This window comes from Scyliorhinus torazame, chromosome 7, assembly GCF_047496885.1.
Source record: "Scyliorhinus torazame isolate Kashiwa2021f chromosome 7, sScyTor2.1, whole genome shotgun sequence".
NCBI classification, from domain to species: Eukaryota; Metazoa; Chordata; class Chondrichthyes; order Carcharhiniformes; family Scyliorhinidae; genus Scyliorhinus; species Scyliorhinus torazame.
The window spans coordinates 242972644-242991352 of record NC_092713.1 but is presented as its reverse complement, the minus strand read 5'-3'; the positions used below and the strand labels follow the sequence as shown (position 1 = coordinate 242991352).

General features: G+C 47.1%; 1 protein-coding gene and 1 pseudogene across 1 annotated transcript in view; both read left to right on the top strand.

Annotated features, from left to right (window-relative positions):
- LOC140426923 (glutamate receptor ionotropic, delta-2-like) overlaps nucleotides 1–18709 on the top strand; it is a 758287-nt gene that overhangs the window by 601624 nt on the left and 137954 nt on the right. Inside the window, exon 12 of the mRNA XM_072512211.1 lies at nucleotides 485–797. Coding sequence (XP_072368312.1) covers nucleotides 485–797 — 313 coding nt within the window. The remainder of the gene's footprint in view (nucleotides 1–484; nucleotides 798–18709) is intronic.
- Nucleotides 2141–2249, top strand: LOC140427551 (U2 spliceosomal RNA; annotated as a pseudogene).

Genomic DNA, 18709 nt, shown 5'->3' with positions numbered 1-18709 from the left:
ATTCCAAGTCGGTGCTTGTGAGTCATTAACCAATTTTGAAATCCTTCAGCTTACATTGTGGTTCTTGTGAAATATTTGAATTGCATTCAATACAAAGTAGAATACCTGTTATATGGTGTCAAATATTTTAATTTAAAACTTTTCTCAGAGTAACAAAGTGTAATTCTTACATTAAACTATTTTACAGCACTGCTAAAAGCACAAATACATTTTTAAATGAAGAGCGGAGGTTTAACATGTTTGAACTTTGCTTTTCATTTCCAGTCTGTGTGCATTTTAGTGCATCAAGATGCATTTTGAAATCTTAGGCTCACTATCAATATTAATATTGCACTTTAATATATTATGCATTATGAGATCTATATTGCCTAGCTGGGAAAATTGGTACATCATTAAAATTAGATGATTATCAGTTGTCATTATTGCAACATACAAAGCTTTTACATAATTTGTGTATGCTTTTTGTTTTAATTTTACTCAATAGAGAGCTGATATAGCGGTTTCAGCCTTGACAATTACTCCAGAGAGAGAGAATGTTGTGGACTTCACTGGTCGGATCATGGACTACACCTTAGGATTTCTACTTAAGAAGCCAGAACACAGAGTGGACATGTTTACCTGCCTAGAACCATTTGATTTGACAGTATGGGCATGTATTATTGGTACTCTGTTTATAATAGGCCTGCTTGTCTGTATGTTTAGCTGGGTAAAGCCATCACCACTTCAAATAGGATCTGTGACATCAACAACTTTGTACAATGCTGCGTGGCTGGTTTATGGATCATTTGTACAACAAGGTAGGGATACCATAAGCAAATGTATTCTAATATGCTCTCCCACAGCATTTTTACCTCAAAATTATTTATTCTAGAAACTAATGACCTGTTAACAGGTTTAGTTCATATCTTTCTTCCAAAGAATTGACATTAATCAATTTATGTACGAAAAACACTTTTCAAATTTAAAATGCATTTGCTGTAAATATATGATGTAAAATATTAAGCAATAGCATTAATACATTCTAAAGAACAAAAATAGTAACGTACATTAATTTTAATAATTTAAAACTGTTGTACAGTTTTATATTTTTGCAGACATATTACCAATTTTTTAAGCATAAAAGGGTATTTTTAAAATAATTTCATTTAACATGTGTAATGTGCAATATATAAAATCAGCAGGGGTGTGCTGAAATGTTTAATTCAACAAAATTGTATTTTTGAATAGATATATTTGTTCTATAACTTTCCAACCTCAGAACAATCCAAAATGGTCGTGTGTGCAAGTTTCTCTTTCCGCATCCCCTCAGCTAACTAATTCCTCATCTTATCTGTTTTCAGTCCCTTTTCAATCTGCTGCCTTTAGTTTTATACAAAACCTTTATATGTGGCTCTTAAAACTTATGTTATGATCATTACTCTGGTTTAGCACAGTGGGCCAAACAGCTGGCTTGTAATGCAGAACATGGTCAGCAGTGCGGGTTCAATTCCCATACCAGCCTCCCCGAACAAGCGCCGGAATGTGGCGACTAGGGGCTTTTCACAGTAACTTAAATTGCCCTTCGTGACCATAAAGTTTAGGAGGGGTCATTGGGTTACGGGGATAGGGTGGAAGTGAGGGCTTAATGGGTCGGTGCAAACTCGATGGGCCGAATAGCCTCCTTCTGCACTGTATGTTCTATGTTCATTGAAGTCTACATGTGACAATAAGTGATTATTACTCATGAGGTGCTGATGCATATTCAACTGTACATCCGATTATACGTCATGATTTGTCGCGATGTTTCTCTCTACATATGTAGGTATTCAAACATATTGCCTAAATTTGCAGGCGAAAATCATGACCTCAAAACTTCAAAGAGGCCAAAAATGGGATTTGCATCGGTGAAATTTCAGATTGAAAGTGGGGGGTGGGGGTGCAGTGGCTGTCCAAGAGTCTTAAGTGTTGAGGCACGTTAGCAATGAGTCTCGGTATGATGCAGCCAAGAACGGTGCTTATTAATTCTGCCTATCCCTGAAATTTCTTATGACTGCACTGGAGGTGCACAGAAAGCAATTGTGCACTCACATTCCATAGACTCATGCTCGTCAAACTAATTGGCCCTGAAGACTTAACAATGTCAGCTGCCCACAGGTTCAAATTCGCTTCTCGGCCTTTTGGCGTATCAAGTGTCGTATCTGTTCTTATCAGTTTAATATCTGATGCATCCCAGGGGTGGCCCCTTTCAATTTGTCCCTCAGTTAGTTTCTGTTATTCTGTTTAGTTGATTGGACCCCAAAATAAATCAAACTGAAATAATGGATGAATACTCAGGTTGCAAGGCTCAATGCTTGGGGACACGGGATCGAGAGGCACTGGGATTGCTAATGTGCCAGACCCCACGTCTACCAGTGAGGATTCATTTGCTCCCAAGGTGGACATCACCTTCCAGTTGACCCTACCAGTTGGGAATATGCGAGCATATAAACCTCCTGTCAGAACCCCCAGTGAGGTAGAGAAAAAGGGACGGGACGGAGGGCATGCTCGGGCCGAAGGCTGCACCAGCCATACAAGGGACACAAAGGCACAGAAGGAGGCCGAGGGTGTACAGGACCCAACTGGTCCTTCATGGAGTTGTTAGACAACATGTGCTGTAGCAGATTGCGCCTCACCAGGAGATTGCGCGATACCTGTGCCCCATCCTTCCTGACTTGGTGCCATGTGGTGGCAGAGGATGCCCACTCCTCATGGCCATGAAGATCACGGCACCTTTTAGGTGCCTTGATCGTTCCAGAACTCCACGGCTAACCTGTGTGGCATCTCAGAGGCATCCTTCCTTAAGTGCATCCGTGAAGTAGCACTCCATGCAAGGGCTTTGGACTTCATTAATTTTGACCTGGACTAGGCCCAGCAAGATGTGAGGGCTATGGGATTCGGCACAATTGCTGGTATGCAACAGATGCAGGAGACAATTGACTGCACCCATGTCGCTCTACATGCTCAGTGGCATCAGGGCATCCCCTTCACGAACAGGAAGAGGTTCAACTTCCCAAATGTGTAGTTCAAGTTTCACCACCAAATATAATTCTTGCACGTGTGTGCACCTTTTCCAGGGAGCATGATTGATACTTACATTTTCGGGCAATCACAGATCCATGGCATTTTTGAGGATCACCCCAGGCTGCAAGTATGGCTTATAGGGGACAAAGGATATCCCCTGAGGTCTTGTCTGATGACGCCAGTGCGGAGGCCAGAGACTGCAGCAGAGGGCCGGTACAAAGAGGCTCACAGTGCCACCCAGCTAGTGATAGAGCGGTACACCGGCCTCCTGGAGATGCGCTTCTGCTGCCTCGACAAGTTCAGTGCGACCCTCCAGTACAGCCCCCAGAGGGTCTCGGACCTTGTGGTGGTTTGCTGTGCTCCATAATCTGGCTCTGCAACGGGGTGACAACTTATTGTGGAGGAACTGGAGAAGCGTCATGTGCCCTTGGATGAGAAGGACATTAAGGAGGGAGTTGAGGATGAGACCGCTAAGGATCTGTAAGATGGAGGCCAGGCAGAGCCAAGGGTGCGCATGGGCAAGAGGGTTAGGGATGCCCTCATCACCGCCCCCTTCATGGATTTGCACCAGCAATTTGTCCAGCAGCACAAACATCACACCCACATCGCCCCACCCAGGATGTCTGACCCCTCTGCGACCAAGGGTTAAATGTTGCAGACACCTAACTCATCAGGGTGCTGGGGTTAGCGAGTCCTTGGCTGCCTGCTGACGAATCAATGCAGGGGGGTGATGACGACTTGCAGTGAGGAATGGTCTGTGATGCTCCTCAGCTATTATTTAGATTTATTGTCACATGTACCAAGGTACAGTGAAAAGTATTGTTCTGCGCAGAGTCCAGGCAGATTGTTCCATACATTAAAAATCTAGGACAAATGCACAATGTAAATACACACCCTGTCTCTCTGAAACCAGGTGCTGACTCCCCGGATCACGTGTGACTGAGATACAGTGCTACATTCCTTTGTCCCTCGGCTCTGGAGGGGGATTAAGGGTGAGGGTCTAGGGTTCACTGAACATTGCCTGAGTCTTATCACTGGGAAGGATAGATTCACAATGAATGGGTCAGACCATCTGTCTGACATTGAGAGCCGGTGAGAAGAACTTTGTCCTGTTCGGGAGAAGCATTTTGCCACTGGGAAGAGGGCTAAAGAATGTGAGGTATTAAGGTGTCCATCAACAATAACATTTAATTAAGTGACAAGTGCAAATATAACAAGTGATAATGACCTTTGTCTAACGCTGTGCTCCTACAACTCCTTACTTGCGAACCCTCCCACTATGCCTGGGTGTATTCTCAGAGGTGGAGGCGATCAACTGCCTTCCACAGCCTGTTGATTGAGATGTCCTTGGGCCTACTTTTGGGAGGCACTGGTGTTGTCGCGTCACCCTATTCTGCCTGCTGCACTTGAGTTGCATTGGTCTGAAGAAGGAGGATTCAGATTGGCTGTGTTCTCCCAGGGTCTCCTCGGTTGAAGGCACCAGGATGTGCTCCAGCAGATCCTCCTCCCTCCAGGTGCTCATGGGCCCCTGGGTTGCTCGATGGGATGGAATGGCAGGTGAAGTGAGCTCCAGAAGGCTCAATGCCATCTGCCAATCCTGGAGACCTGCCATGGTCTCCACCATGCAGTTGAACCATTCAGCCATCGTCCTCAGGGACTGAGGCAAGCTTCAGAATTCTCCCATCATGGACCTGATGTCTTGCCCCAGGCTCTCCATTGTGGATACCACCCTTACAGCGTTGGCCTGGGTGCCATGCATTGCCGGCAACATCTCCTGCGACAAAAGGTTTTGGGACTCTTCCATTCTCCTGCAGGAACACAAATGGGGATAATGTGTGGGCACCACGCCTGAGCAGGGAGGGCTTATGATGAGGAGTGATTTGATTTGATTTATTGTCACATGTACCGAAGTACAGTGAAAAGTATTTTTCTGCGGCCGAGGGAATGTACACAGTACGCACATAGTAGACAAAAGGATAATCAATAGAGAACATTGACAAATGGTACATCGACAAACAGTGATTGGTTACAATGTGGAAAAAGAGGCCAAACAAAGCAAATACTGAGCAAGAGCAGCATAGGGTGTCGTGAATAGTGTTCTTACAGGGAACAGATCAGTCCAAGGGGGAGTCGTTGAGGGGTCTTGTAGCTGTGGGGAAGAAGCTGTTCCTATGTCTGGATGTGCGAGTCTTCAGACTTCTGTACTTTCTGCCTGATGAAAGGGTCTGGAAGAAGGCAATGCCTGGGTGGGAGGGGTCTCTGATAATGCTCTCTGCCTTCCTGAGGCAGCGGGAGGTGTAGACAGAATCAATGAGGTGGCAAGTTTGTGTGATGCGTTGGGCTGAGTTCACCACAATCTGCAGTTTCTTGCGATCTTGTACAGAGCAGTCGCCATACCAGACTGTGTTGCAGCTGGATAGGATGCTCTCTATCGCACATCTTTAGAAGTTTGTGAGAGTCGGTGCAGACATGCAAAATTTCTTTAGCTTCCGTTGGGCTTTCTTGACTCTTGCATCAACGTGAGTGGATCAGGACAGACTGTTGGTGATGGTGACCGCCAGGACCTTAAAGCTATCGACCATCTCCACTTCGGAGCCATTGATGCATACAGTGTGTGTGTCATGCTACGCTTCCTGAAGTCAATGATCAGTTCCTTGGTCTTTCCAGCATTTAGAGAGAGATTGTTTTTGGTACACCATGCAACCAAATGACTTATCTCCCTCCTGTAGTCTGATTCTTCATTGTTTAAGATACGGCCCACCACAGTCGTATCATCCGCAAACGTATAGATTGAGTTGCCACACAGTCATGTGTGTATAGGGAGTACAGTAGAGGACTGAGCACACATCCTTGCGGGGCTCCGGTGTTGAGGGCTATTATGGAGGAGACACTCCTTAGACGTGGCATTTTTCATATGTAGGGAAAAAAATGTTTTCAAAGTGCCTGCAAGTTGCGATGTGGATCGCACTGCCGGGCCCAGCAGGAATCGCACTGATTTTCTCACCGACTATGGCATTTTGCCATTTTTTCTGAAAATTCTGCCTAATGTTTTCTATCCCTGTCCAGTTTTTAACCAGATTTCTGTTAATGCGAACAAGTACCTTCCTGTAAATAATTACAGCTAATTTCCTTCCTTTATTTTCTGGGCTCAGCATTGAATTAAATGTTCTTTATCACTTTTCTTTCTTGTCTTCAATATTATTTTTGTTTGTTTTTTTGATAATCCAAGACCTTTACTTTATCCTGTCTTTTTTTTCCTTCTTATAGCTCGTTAATTTTATTTTAAACCTTCTTGTGGCACGATTCTTTTTTTGGAATGTTTATATTATATAATTGTTAAACCTTATATTTCTACCTTCTCCACTCATTCTCTGATGTGTTGTTTTCCTCCACACTACTTTCCAGTTTAAATACCCTTCATGCCACTATTTATTCATCTTACAAGCTCCATTCCTGTTCAGATGTCACTTGTCCCTACAGAATAGGACACAACATTTAAGTTATGAAGAGAGGTTGGATAGGCTTGGGTTGTTTTTGCTGACGCAGAGAAGACTGAGGGGCAACCTGATCAAGGTGTACAAGATTATGAGGGGCATGGACAGGGTGAATAGGGAGCTGCTGTTCCCCTTAGTTGAAGGGTCAGTTACGAGGGGCCACAAGTTCAAGGTGAGGGGCAGGAGGTTCAGAGGGATTTGAGGAAAAGCTTTTTTACCCAAAGGGTGGTGACGGTCTGGATTGCACTGCCTGGGAAGGTTGTGGAGGTGCGTTGTCTCACATCCTTTAAAAAGTACCTGGATGAGCACTTGGCACATCATAGCATTCAAGCCCATGGGCCAAATGCTAGCAAATGGGTTTAGGTTGGCAGGTCAAGTGATTTTCATGCATCGGTGCAGACTTGATGGGCAAAGGACCTCCTCTGCAATGTATTGTTCTGTGATTCTGATTCATTGTCCCCAGTACCCATGACTTAGGAAATCCCTTAGCTTTTCATGGAGATCCGAATTTTCGAATTCTTCTTTCAATTAGCACATATGTTGAGGAGTAGTCTGTAAATGATCACCCTTATGTTACTTTCCATCATGCTTTGTAATCTACTAAAGTCTGCCGTGCAGGTCTTCAGGGCTTTTTTTCTTATCATTGAATCCCAATGACGAACTGATCTCCATCCTATTCCCCAGCCATTTTGTCTCTTTCAAATATTCCTTGCCCCAACACCTAGGAGACAGCAACGCACCCAGGACTTTTAACTGCAAAGTATTGAGTCTTGGTTCAGTACTGCATTCCTAAATGAATTGTTAACCTCCCACCTTTAAGCCATCTCATGTTTTTTTAATGCCAGTGTAATCAATTTGATGGACTAGGCCAGGTTCTCTCATCTCACATGCAGCACTGCAGAACTTTAAACTTGCAAGAGAGTATTTTACTCTGGAAATTCCTGTCACATCTGTCACTCATCGCCTATTGATAATCACTAACACCACCCCCCCAACACCCTCCCTGTTTTATTCCAGAAACCTGGCCCCGCATCCCCCCTCTCCCCCACCGATGTGTCTCAACCCTCAACCTCAAGTATTTAATGAGTAAAATTCTATATCTCAACCCAGTACAAATATCTCAGAATGTAAATAATTTATGCTTCAGATTTATTTTAAAGAATAGACATACTGGGAACATTATTACAGCAGTTTCTTCTCGAGTATGAAAGTTGCACGACTGTCAGGCATGACAAATGTGGGGGTAATGATAGCTCTTCACCCAAGAGAAAGAATGCCTGCAACAATCTGTCAGTTATCAAGTTTCTTATTAATGATTTATTTTGTTGGCTGCTGGCAAAACCTTGAATGAGACATCACATTTATTCTGGAGTACCACAGGCTAAATTTTATTCTCACCGTTTGTGTTAGCACTAATGCCAGTGCCAAAGGCATTTCTTTTTGTTTTGTAGCATTGAAAGCACTTTTTCTTCGAAATCAATACATTTTATTGCTACAATGCGAATGCACAAATAATAATTTGAATATATCCCGAGGAATGGCACATACTGTTAAAATGACCAGTGCCTTCCTTTCCACTTTAAAATCTAACCCTGTTGCAGTTCATGTTAAACGTTTTCCGGTGTCAAACCCCGATACTATTTCAGAACTATATTCCCAGTAGCACTGAGCTTAATTTCACCCATAGGCTAAAGCCATGATAGTCTGCTGACACTGCATTAACAGGGGTTTGTCTATGTAGTTATGTTACACAACATTGTCATAATATACACCAGTATATCATGGTGCAGACACACACTGATGGACACACAGTGGGACCAATCAACACACACAACACCGCAGCCAATCACCAGTTAGAGCACATGCACTATGAAGTCAGGGGGCATCAGAGTTCCCGCTCATTCGAGCTGCAGCTAGCTAGTAGGACAGAGCTCACAGCCTGCAGCACAGACATTCACCATGTGCTGAGTGCATCGACTGGTTAGGACAAGGCAAAGGTCTTTAGTTAAAGCTAGTATCGTGTTAACCCACAGTGAGAGAATGTTAAACAGTTAATGATTCAATAAAATAGTGTTGCACTTTTTCAAGTGATGGTGACCTGTATGTGTTCCACGGATCCAGAGCGCCCAACACAACATGATACCAGGTGTTGAGGGATATTAGCACTTCTTAGACCTATCTGCAAGTGATCTGCCTTCCGACAGCATTCTGTCATCCTGCAACATGGACAACATCTGCCCGCCGCCGTCGCTCCGCATCGCCGGCAACCTAAGGGCCAACTGGAAGATATTCAAACAGCGCTTCCAGCTCTTCCTTGAGGCCACAGTCAGGGAGGACGCCTCGGATACCAGGAAGATTGCTCTCCTCCTAGCTCTTCTCCTGTCCACGGCTGGGGACCATGCCATCCACATTTTCAATTCTCTCACCTTTGCGGATGATGAAGATAAAACAACGTTCAAGACAGTCCTCCTCAAGTTTGACACTCACTGCAGCGTAGAGGTGAATGAAAGTTTTGAGCGCTACATGCTCCAACAGCGTTTACAGGGTAAGGATGAACCTTTCCAATCTTTTCTCACGCACCTCCGCATCCTTGCGCAGTCTTGCAGCTACGGGCCCACCTCCGACTCCATGATACGCGACCAGATAATTTTCAGTGTTCAGTCGGACCCTCTACGACAGCAGCTCCTCAAAGTAAAGAAGATCACCCTAGCAACCTCCATTGAGACCTGTGTCCTACACGAAAAGGTCACGAGTCGGTATTCCCAATTCTAAGGAGCTGAAACGGCGCGGCAAGGTTCCCACAAGGCGGAACGGGTCCAAGCAATTCAGCAATTCCAGGGCCTCAGCCTGGATGAGGGTGGCCATTTTGCGCACTTTTCGCAGACTCCCGCACTTGTGCGCGCCAAACGGGACGGCGACGTCGAAGAACGTAATGCGCAGGCGCGCACCAGGCACGACCGCACCGCACATGTGCGGTGGCGCAGCGAACGTGCTGACGCTACGACGTGCGGCAACTGTGGCTCCGTCCATTTAAAACGGCAATGCTCTGCCAAATTTCGACAATGCCTAAGATGTGGCAGACTTGGCCACGATGCTGCCTTCTGCCGAGCAGCTCAGCCTGCCAATTCATATCGCTTCAGCCAGCCTCGCAGGAATGTCCGGGCAATTCAACCCACGGTCACCGAGTCCGATACGGACCTCCCACACAGCAGAGACACCGAGGACCCGAAGGCGCCTTCTCGAGTCGGTATCGTGACAAAAAACAGGGTGTCCCCGAAGCAAAGACACCAGCCGCTGTTGGGATACAGCATCGATCCAGACGATGAGTGGTGTGCCACCCTGATGGTCAACCGGTCCCAAATACGATTCTGCCTGGACACTGGTGCCTCCGCCAATCTCATTGCGCGGTCTGACTTACAAAAGCCTTTGTGTCAAACCAGCCATCCTTCCATCAACCTGCCAGCTATTGGATTACAATGGCAATGCCATTGCTGCCAGCGGCTCGTGCCAACTTGAAGTGACGCACAGGTCACGCAAAGCCATCCTTCCTTTTGAAATCGTGGGCTCCTCGAAAGCCTCCCTGCTTGGCGTGCAGGCATGCAAGCTGTTGAACCTAGTTCAGAGAGTTCACTCTCTCTCTCCTGATGACACATCTGCCTTTCAGGACACTGACTTCAGGGCGCAACTCAACGCCATCATCAACCAGCACCACGACGTCTTCGAAGGCATGGGCACGCTCCCATACACCTACAAGATCTTATTGAAACAGAATGCCACGCCTGTGGTGCACGCACCTCGCACGGACCCAGCACCCCTTAAGGACTGCCTCAAGCAGCAGCTGCAGGACCTCCAGGACCAAGGAGTGATTTCTAGAGTCACGGAACCAACCGACTGGGTCAGTTCCATGGTATGTGTAAAAAAGCCTTCCGGCGAATTGAGAATTTGCATTGATCCCAAGGATCTAAATCGCAATATCATGAGGGAGCATTATTCAATTCCCAAGCGCGAAGTGATCACATTTCAGATGGCTCGCACCAAGCTCTTCACCAAACTGGACGCCTCAAAAGGATTCTGGCAAATCCAGCTCGACAAATCCATCAGGAAACTGTGTACATTCAATACCCCCTTTGGCAGATATTGTTACAGAAGTGTTCCATAGGATTATGGAACAAATGATGGAAAGCATTGAAGGTGTTCGCGTCTATGTTGACGACATAATCATTTGGTCCACCACCCCGCAGGAGCATGTCAGTCGCCTCCAGCGCGTATTCAAACACATACGTGAGCAGATGCTCATTTGGTCAGATGGAACTCAAGTTCCTCGGGGACCACATCTCCCAGTTGGGTGTGCGGCCGGATGCAGACAAGGTGGCTGCTATCACAGCCATGAAAACACCAGAGGACAAGAAGGCGGTCCCCCGATTTCTGAGCATGGTCAACTTTTTAGGGAAGTTCATCCCTAACCTCGCCTCTCATACCACGGCTGTCAGGAACCTGGTCAGGAAGATAACAGACTTCCAATGGCTCCCTTCCCACGAGCGCGAATGGCGAAACCTCAAAATCAAACTCACCACGGCCCCGGTCTTGGCTTTCTTTGATCCAGCAAAAGAGACCAAAATTTCGACCGATGCCAGCCAATCCGGCATTGGGGCAGTGCTCCTGCAACGCGATGAGGCCTCATCATGGGCCCCCGTTGCATATACGTCACGCGCCATGACCCCTATGGAACAGCGCTACGCGCAGATAGAAAAGGCGTGCCTGGGCCTTCTGACCGGTGTGGTTAAGTTTCACGATTATGTCTACGGACTTCCTCAATTCACCGTCGAGACCGACCATCGCCCGCTGGTCAATATAATACAGAAAGACTTGAACGAAATGACGCCTCGCCTCCAGCGTATTCTTCTCAAGCTCCGGCGATATGACTTCCAACCTGTATACTCCCCAGGCAAAGACCTAATCATTGCTGACGCTCTCTCCAGGGCAGTCAACACTCCATGTGACCCAGCGGGATTCGTCTGCCAAGTTGACGCCCATGTGGCCTTCGTGGCCTCCAATCTACCTGCCACGGATGAACGCCTCGTCCAAATTCGCCGCGAGACGGCGGCTGACCCTTTGCTACAGCGTGTCATGCGCCACCTAACAGACGGGTGGCTCAAGGGCCAATGCCCTTAGTTCTATAATGTCAGAGATGATCTGGCGGTAGTAGACGGGGTTCTTCTGAAACTGGACCACATTGTCATCCCGCATAGCATGCGCCAGCTCGTCCTGGAACAGCTACACGAGGGCCATCTTGGTGTGGAAATGTGCCGCCGACAGGCCTGAGAGGCAGTGTACTGGCCCGGCATTAATGAAGACATAGCCAATACAGTGCTCAACTGCCCCACTTGTCAGTGCTTCCAGCCGGCCCAACCACGTGAGACCCTGCAGCCCCATGAGTTGGTCACGTCACCTTGGACCAAGGTGGGCATCGACCTGTTCCACGCGCTGGGTAGAGACTATGCCCTGATCGTGGACTACTTTTCAAAATACCCGGAGGTGATAAGGTTGCACGATATCACATCGCCTGCAGTCATCCGTGCCTGTAAGGACACCTTTGCTCGACACGGCATCCCACTCACGGTTATGTCGGACAATGGCGCCTGCTTCGCAAGCCAGGAATGGTCCAACTTTGCCAGGCGGTACAATTTTGCACATGTGACATCCAGTCCCCTGTACCCCCAATCCAACGGCAAAGCGGAGAAGGGCGTCCACATAGTCAAACGGCTCCTCTGCAAGGCTGCCGATGCTGGGTCCGATTTCAACCTCGCCTTGCTGGCCTATCGCGCCGCCCCACTGTCCACTGGCCTGTCGCCAGCCCAATTGCTCATGGGTCGTACCTTGAGGATGACGGTGCCGTCCATTCATGTCCCAGACCTCGACCACGTTCCGGTCCTTCGACTGATGCAGCTGTCTCATACACAGCACAAGGCGGCTCATGACTCCCATGCAGCTGATCTCCCTGCTCTGGCTCCAGATGACAACGTCCGCATCCATCTTCCACATGGTGATGGTCTGCAACCACTGTTGTCTTTCGGCAGGTGGTGCCCCCCCGCTCGTTCCTGGTTCGTCTACCGGATGGCTCCATTCTGCGCCACAATCGACGCACCCTTCGTCTCGTTCCACGCTCGCTACGTGATCCTCTACTGTCGCATCGTCCTCCTGCTGACCCTGCCATGGACTATGCAGAGATCCCGGTCACTCTGCATCCTCCTCACTCTGACGCAGTCCAGCCCGCTCCACAGCTGACGCAGTCCATCCCGCTCCTCAGTCGGCGGCTCCCGACCCACCCTTGAGGCGGTCAACCAGAATTCATCGCCCACCTCAGAGACTTAATTTGTGAACTTTGTGGACTTATAGACTTTCTGAATTGTTCTGTTCTTCCATTTGATCGTTTACATGGTTTGTATATAGTGTTCATCTCGTTATTCTTGTTGCATACTGTTTTTCTGCACCAGGCACCTTCCCATGTAAATAGCTTAGTTCTCATGTACATAGCCCTGTAAATATGTCTTTCGCACACACGTAGTCAGGGACATTCTCACCATACACTATTTATTGCCACACATGTACATTATTTTATAAAAGGTGGGATGTCATAATATACACCAGTATATCATGGTGCAGACACACACTTATGGACACACAGTGGGACCAATCAACACACACAACACCGCAGCCAATCACCAGTTAGAGCAGACGCACTATAAAGACAGGGGGCATCAGAGTTCTTGCTCATTCGAGCTGCAGCTAACTAGTAGGACAGAGCTCACAGCCTGCAGCACAGACATTCACCATGTGCTGAGTGCATCGACTGGTTAGGACAAGGCAAAGGTCTTTAGTTAAAGCTAGTATCATGTTAACCCACAGTGAGAGTATGTTAAACAGTTAATGATTCAATAAAATAGTGTTGCACTTTTTCAAGTGTTGGTGACCTGCATGTGTTCCACGGATCCAGAGCGCCCAACACAACAAACATGCTATGGGAGGAATTCTCCCATGGGCCCATCGGGGGCTTCAGTAGCGGGCAAGGGTGAAGAATTCGGCGGGAGTCCAAAAATCGGCTATGCCAGCATGAATATCCCACGGGACCGTACACGGGTTCCCGCCATGGCAGGTTGCGAAACCCACTAGAGCCCACTGTGAAACTGATTTGCTTCCTGATAATTAGATGAAGTTGAAGATGCGACTGGAATCTTCCACCCACGCCCAATTCTCCACGACACCAGGAGCGAAACACATTAGTACAAAACACATCTGTAACAACGTGGTATGGAGATGTCAGGACTCACCTGAACAGCGCCTGGGACTGCCTCCAAAGTTCGGGTTGCAGCTCGCCATAAAACCTGTACCCAGAAACACCAGAGCAGTGGGTGGGGGGTGCACCTACAGGTGGACTTTTGAGATTCAGCGCACTGGAGGGGTTCCATCCTGCAGCCTCAAAATGTTCCTGGAGGCCCATCTTCTTTCCCAAATGGTGGGTCAGTGATACGGCACCTGGATATCACGGCACACTACATACCATCAGGCCTGCATGCCATAGAATATGGTGCAAAACATGGGATTGCATAATTAATTAGGTCAGGTTGGGAAGATTTGGCGTGTTTTCTCGCCTCCTCCACAGCAGGACACCTAGTCTCAGATCGAAGAATTCTGCTCTATACTACTTCAAAATAGGATGTTGAGAGCATTTTGTTTTTTTTATTTGTTTATAGATTATTGCCCATCCCTAGTTTCTCTTGAGAAGATGGTGGTGACCTGTCTTCTTGAGCCACTGCAGTCCCTGAGGTGCAGGTATATTCACACTGCTGTTGGAGAGGGAGTTCCAGGATTTTGACCCAGCGACGGTCAAGGAATGGTGGTATATTTCCAAGTCAGGATGGTGAGTGGCTTGGAGGGGAACTTGGGGTTGGTGGTGTTCCCCTGTTTTTGCTGCTCTTGTTCTTCTAGATGGTAGTGGTCATGGGTTTGGAAGGTGCTGCCGAAGGAACCTTGGTGAGTTTGTGCAGTAGATGGTACACATGGCGACCACTGTTTGTCTGTCGTAGAGCGATTTAATGTTTGTGGAAGGGGTAGCAATAAAGCGGGCTGCTTTTTCCTGGATGGTGTCCAGCTTCTTGAGTGTTGTTGGAGCTGCACTCATCCCAGGCAAGTGGAGCATACACTCCTACCTTGTAGATGATGGACAGGTTTTGGGGAGTCAGGAGGTGAGTTAGTCACCGCAAGATTCCTAGCCTCTGACCTGTTCTTGTAGTCACAGAGTTTATATGGGTAGTCCAGTTCAGTTTCTCGTCAATGTTAGCCCCCAGGATGTTGATTGTGAAGGATTCAACGATGGTAATGCCATTGAATGACAATGGTTAGATCCTCTCTTGTTGGAGATGGTCATTGCTTGAAACTTGTGCGGTGTGAATGTAATTTGCCACTTGTCAGCCCAAGCCTTGATATTCTCCAGGTCTTACTGCACTTGGACAAGGGCTGCTTCAGTATTTGAGGAGTTGCAAATGATACTGAACATCATGCAGTCATCTGCAAACATCTCTACTTCTGACCTTGTGATGGAAGGGAGATCATTGATGAAGCAGCTGAAGATGGTTGGGCCTCGGACACTACCCTGAGGAACTCCTGCAGTGATGTCCTAGAGCTGAGATGATTGACCTCCAATCACCACAACCATCTTCCTTGTGCCAGGTATGATTCTAACTAGCAGAGAGCTTTCCCCCTGATTGCTAATGACTCGTTTTGTTTTGATCTCTTGATGCCATACTCGGACATAATTTTCCGGCCATTGGGTTTCTCTTTTCCCTCTGGCAATACATCCCCGCCCATGGATTTCCTAGCGACATGGGATGGCTTCAATGGGAAATCCCATTGACAAGTAGCGGTAGTAGAGAATCCCACCCCCAGCAAAGAGCACGCCACCGAGAAACACATGGCTGGTGTAATGGGGAATCCAGTCCTCGGTCAAATTCTGCCTTGATGTCAAAGGCAGTCACTCTCACCTCACCTCTGGCATTCAGCTCTTTTGTCTATGTTTGAACCAAGGCTGTAATGAGGTCAGGAGTTGAGTGACCCTGCAGAACCCAAATTGTGCACCCGTGAGCAGGTCATTCCTGAATAAGTGCCACTTGATAGCGCTGCTGATGACTCCTTATTTCAGTTTACTGATGATCAAGACTTAACTGATGGGGCGGTAATTGGCTGGGTTGGATTTGTTTCTTATGTACAGGACATACCTGGGCAATTTTCCACATTGCCGGTTAGATTCCAGTGTGGTAGCTGTACTGGAACAGCTTGGCTGGGGCACGCGGCAGGTTCTGGAGCACAAGTCTCCCGGAGTACTGCTGGAATATTGTTAGGATCCATAGCCTTTGTAGTAGCCAGTGCCTTCAGCCATTTCTTGATATCACCGGTAGTGAATCAAATTGGTTGAAGACTAACTGGGGACCTCTGGAGGAGGCCAAGATGAATCATCCAGTTGGCACTTCTGGTTGAAAATTGTTGCGAATGCTTCAGCCTTATCATTTGCATGGATGTGCTGGGCTCCTCCATAATTGAGGATGGCGGTATTTGTGGAGCCTCCTCCCTCAATTGAGTTGTTTAATTGTCCACCACCATACATGGCTGGATGCGGAGGGACTGTAGAGCCTAGATCTGATCAGTTGGCTGTGAGATTGCTTCGCTCTCGCTATTGCTTGCTGCTTACGCTGTTTGGCACACAAATAGTCCTGTTTTGTAGCTTCACCTGGTTGACAACTCATTTTTAGATATGCCTGGTTTTGCTCCTGGCATGCCCTGTTGAACACTTCATTGAACCTGGCTTGGGGTAATGGTAGAGTGGGAGATATGCTGGGCCATGAGGTTGCATATTGTGGTTGGATACAATTCTTCTGCTGTTGGTGGTCCATAGCATCTCATGGATGCCCAATTTTGAGCTACTAGATCTGTTCAAAGTCTATACAATTTAGCAGGATGGTAGTGCCACACAACACGATGAAAGGTGTTCTCAATGTGACAGTCTTCACAAGGACTGTGCATTGGCGACTCCTACCGATACTGTTATGGACAGATGCATCTGCGTCAGGCAATTTGGTTATGATGAGGTCAAGTTTTTCCCTCTTGATGGTTCCCTCACCACCTGCCGTAGTGCCAGTCTTGCAGTTATGTCCTTTGGGACTGGCCACCTCAGACTGTGGTGGTACTGCTAAGCTACTCTTGGTGTCGGAGATTGAAGTTCCCCCACCCATGTTCTGCCCGTGCCACCTTCAGTGCTTCCCCCAAGTGGTATTCAACAAAGGGGAGTACTGATTCATGAGTGGGGATGGTACATGGCAATGATTAGTAGGTTTCCTTGTCCATATTTGATCTGGTGCCATCAGACTTCACGGGGTCCAGAGTCCATGTTGAGGACTCCCAGGAAACCCCCTGCTGACCATGCCGCCACTTCTGCTGTGCCTGCACTGCTGGTGGCACAGGACATACCCCGGAATGGTGCTGTTGCCTCAATATTATCTGTGAAGGAATGATTCTGTGAGTATGACTCTGTCATGCTGTTGCTTGACTAGTCTGTGAGACAGCTCTCCCAGTTTTGGCACAAGCCCCCAGATGCTTGCATGGAGGACTTTAAATGGTCGACAGGGTTGGGTTTGCTGTTGTCATTTCTGGTGCCTAGTTTAATGCCGGGTGGTCCGTCTGGTTTCATTCCTTTCTGCTCCATTTGTAGTGGCCGATTACAACTGAGTGAATTGTTAGGCAATTTCAAAGGACATTTAAGAATCAACCATATTCTGTAGTCAGACCAGACCAGGTAAAGTTAGCAGCTTTCCCTCCCTACAGGACACTCATGAATCAGATTTTTTTTTACGACAATCTACATGGTTTCATGGCCATCGTTAGATTTATTGAGTTTTTAAATTCCACCATCTGCTGTGGTGGGATTCGAACTCGGGTCCCCAGAGCATTATCCTCAGTCTATGAATTACTGGTCAAGCGACAATACCTGCCAGGTTGCTGCATATCATTGTTGTTGTGGTATGGAAATGCTAATGTGCTGCAGAACAATGGTATATACTTGTGTGTTGATTGGTTTTAATTTTTAACTATATTAGGAGCAGACATATTTCAAAGAACTAGCTCAGGGGTGATGGATTGAGAAGTTGCCATCTTGCTGTATGACTCTATACTCAGTGGCAAACGGGCGTGTTGATGAGCAGTATTGCTTCAAGCAGGAATATGGCAATGCATATTCATGTGTGGGACTCATTCAGGCTTTCCATACCATGGTCCAAGATGCAAGGATGCACGTGGCTCCTCAGCAGGATTCTTGTACTGTACAAGCCCCCATTACTGTGCACTCTCAGCTGGTTGCATTTCTAATTAGTACCAGCTGCCAACCACCACCCTTCTTCCAATAACCACCATTATTCTATCTTTCAATGTTCAGTGATTCACCCTGTGCTTTCACTCAGCACCACAGAGTGTGCATCTGTGCCGATTCCGACTTCGTTTGCGCGTCATTATGATTGGCTTTCTTGTGAATGATATTTTTATCAGGATTTGCTGTTGCGGCTGCTTTTTCATCCACAAGAACAGCATATGTTGCTCAATGAGAGAATAAGAGCGTATATCTATTTGAATGTTTCATTGTCTGTGCATTATTATTATTTGGTAATCTCCTTCAGTCTCTGAGGATTCTATGATATCCCTCCCAAATTAGTTTGCAATAGCTAGCTCAGAATAAGTGAGATGCTTTCTGTGTGGATCCAACTGCATTAGCTGCATTTGCCACCTCCAATTATGTGCAGGTATATCGTAAATATAAGAGGAGTTGAGATTCAACTGAGGTGATTTGACATACGTTTTGTGAGGGCCATGAAGAATCCAGCACGAGTTGAAGGATAGAAAGAAATAACATTTATTTACAATAACATATATATACAACAGCAGCAGCAACTTCCTTTGCTGCTCACTCTCCTCTAGCCGGTTCCAAACTGGCCAGCTTTATTTATGCAGGGAATCTGCTAATGATTTCTCCGCCCCCCTCATTGGGGAAGCTCATACTCCCAAAGGATTGTGGGATTGTCATTAGTCCCCAGTCAGTGGTTGTACTTTTCCTCATTGTTACATTTATGTTTCAATTT